This window comes from Gastrolobium bilobum, unplaced genomic scaffold (genome assembly GCF_033153095.1).
Source record: "Gastrolobium bilobum isolate Gb01-03AN ecotype WA unplaced genomic scaffold, APGP_CSIRO_Gbil_v1 utg15364, whole genome shotgun sequence".
NCBI classification, from domain to species: domain Eukaryota; kingdom Viridiplantae; phylum Streptophyta; class Magnoliopsida; order Fabales; family Fabaceae; genus Gastrolobium; species Gastrolobium bilobum.
In genome coordinates, this window is record NW_026899207.1 from 18,074 (window position 1) to 20,100 (window position 2,027).

General features: G+C 38.9%; 1 protein-coding gene across 1 annotated transcript; it reads left to right on the plus strand.

Annotated features, from left to right (window-relative positions):
- Nucleotides 1-267: 267 nt before the first annotated feature.
- Nucleotides 268-1,017, plus strand: LOC133288281 (uncharacterized). The gene is made up of 2 exons (XM_061486005.1): nucleotides 268-489; nucleotides 577-1,017. Exons 1-2 carry the CDS (start codon nucleotides 268-270, stop codon nucleotides 1,015-1,017), a joined length of 663 nt encoding a protein of 220 aa, XP_061341989.1.
- The last annotated feature ends 1,010 nt before the right edge of the window (nucleotides 1,018-2,027 follow it).

Genomic DNA, 2,027 nt, shown 5'->3' on the forward strand with positions numbered 1-2,027 from the left:
TGATCTAAGAGAAGACATAGTGATGTTGTTGATTAGATCAACCCACTAGACAAGTTACTTTTGCAGGCTCAGCCGGAAACTAATGAATTTAGCCGTTCTCTTAGCCCGCTACGGATGTCTTTGTGATGGATAACCCTAAATCAATCACCGAGGGTCATTGATTTGAGAAAAATAGTGGGAGAACCATATACGTTTAAAAGTCTCCGTATTTGGCTATTAATCATGAAATACTTATGTATGTTTATCTTTATTTTCAGCAATTGAGTTATGGCCAGAAATTTTAGTTTACGCTCTATTCTAGATGCTAATAAGTTAACTGGTCTAAACTTCACGGATTGGTATAGGAATGTAAAAATTATTTTACGTTCTGAAAAGATAGCGTACGTCTTGGATTCTCCTGTTCCTGTTGCCCCTGCTGAAGGGCAAGATGGGCATGACCAGTATGACTGGGAAGCTCATAGACAGCATTTGGCGGACAATGAACAGGCAGTATGTATATTGCTTGCGTCTATGTCTGCGGAGCTTCAGCGTTAGCATGAGCATATGAATGCTCCCTCCATTATCTTGCATTTGCAGGAGCTTTATGATAAGCAAGGGAGGGCTGAGCGTTTTGAAACCTCCAAGGAGCTGTTTGGCTGCAAAATGATTGAGGGCACTGCGGTTGGACCGCACGTCCTCAAGATGATTGGGCTGATAGAGAAACTTGCTTCTCTGGGTTTTATCATGGACCATGAGCTAAGTATTGACTTAGTCCTGCAGTCCTTGCCGTCTTCATTTAATGGTTTTGTGGTCAACTACCATATGAATAAGGTGGAGACAACACTCCCAGAGTTGTTGAATCTCCTCACCTCTGCTGAGGGTGCTGTTAAGAAGAACAAAACCCAAGCTCTTCTGATTGGCGGTTCTAAAAAGGATAAGGGTAAGGGCAAGTCTGTAGAGACAGACAAGCTCAAGCCCAAGAGCAAGCCCAAAAAGATGAAGGGCAAAGACAAGGGTAAAGGAAAAGGGAAGTCGTAGGATAACGGTTCGTATGCATGCTAGGAATAGATGTGTATTGAATTGCAGATGTTTGAATTATCGTGTTCATTGCTTAATTCTTATGAGTGGTTGCTAAGGGATTAGGATTCCAATTGAGATTAAAGGGTTAAATTGCCAAGGGATTCGAATTTAACTAATTAATTTTAGATGATAATTATCTGAGTATTTATATAATTGAATATTTTAAATCAATCCAAAGTAATAAGTGGGGATCATAAGGTGAGTGCGCTCTAGCTACAATGCTTTTCTCACATTTATAAAAATCAATTTTCAATTTATTGTTCTATTTCTCATAAACAAAATTACAAAAACAAGTCTTTATTATTAGTTCTCACTTTTACACAAATCGACAATATTTGTCAAAAACCATTTGAACCCTTCCATTCTTAAAAGGAATATTAATTGATATTCGACTCAATCCCTGTGGAGACGATACTCTACTTACTTTCTATATTACTTGTGCGATCGGTATACTTGCCGGAGAGCATCAAGTTTTTGGCGCCGTAGCCGGGGATTGGCGTTTCTTATATCAATTAATTTTAATTTTTAAGATTGGATTTTATTTTTATTTATTTTTATTGTTTTGATATTTGAACAGTGCTACTAATCTCTTTTCTGAGTTGTATGCGAGGTAAAGAGCCAGAATTTCCACTTGATTTGGAGATTACCAAGACTGAAAAGAGATACAGAAAACTTGCTCGGAAGAAGCTTGCATTCGACGAGTTAGAAATTATGTTTGAAGAACCACACACCATGGCAGGGAACAATGAAGAGGACAATCCGCTCATGGATACTATCCTAACTCCATTATTCAACAGGCCCAATGTGAGCATTGTTCAGCCAAATGTTGCCAACAATTGAGAGCTCAAGTCCTCTCATATTCAATTGGTGGAGAGAGCTCAGTTTGGAGGAGAGAAGAGTGAAGATCCTCATCGATTCGTTGACAGATTCTTGAGGATCTGTGACTCAACCAAACACCCTCAAGTGTC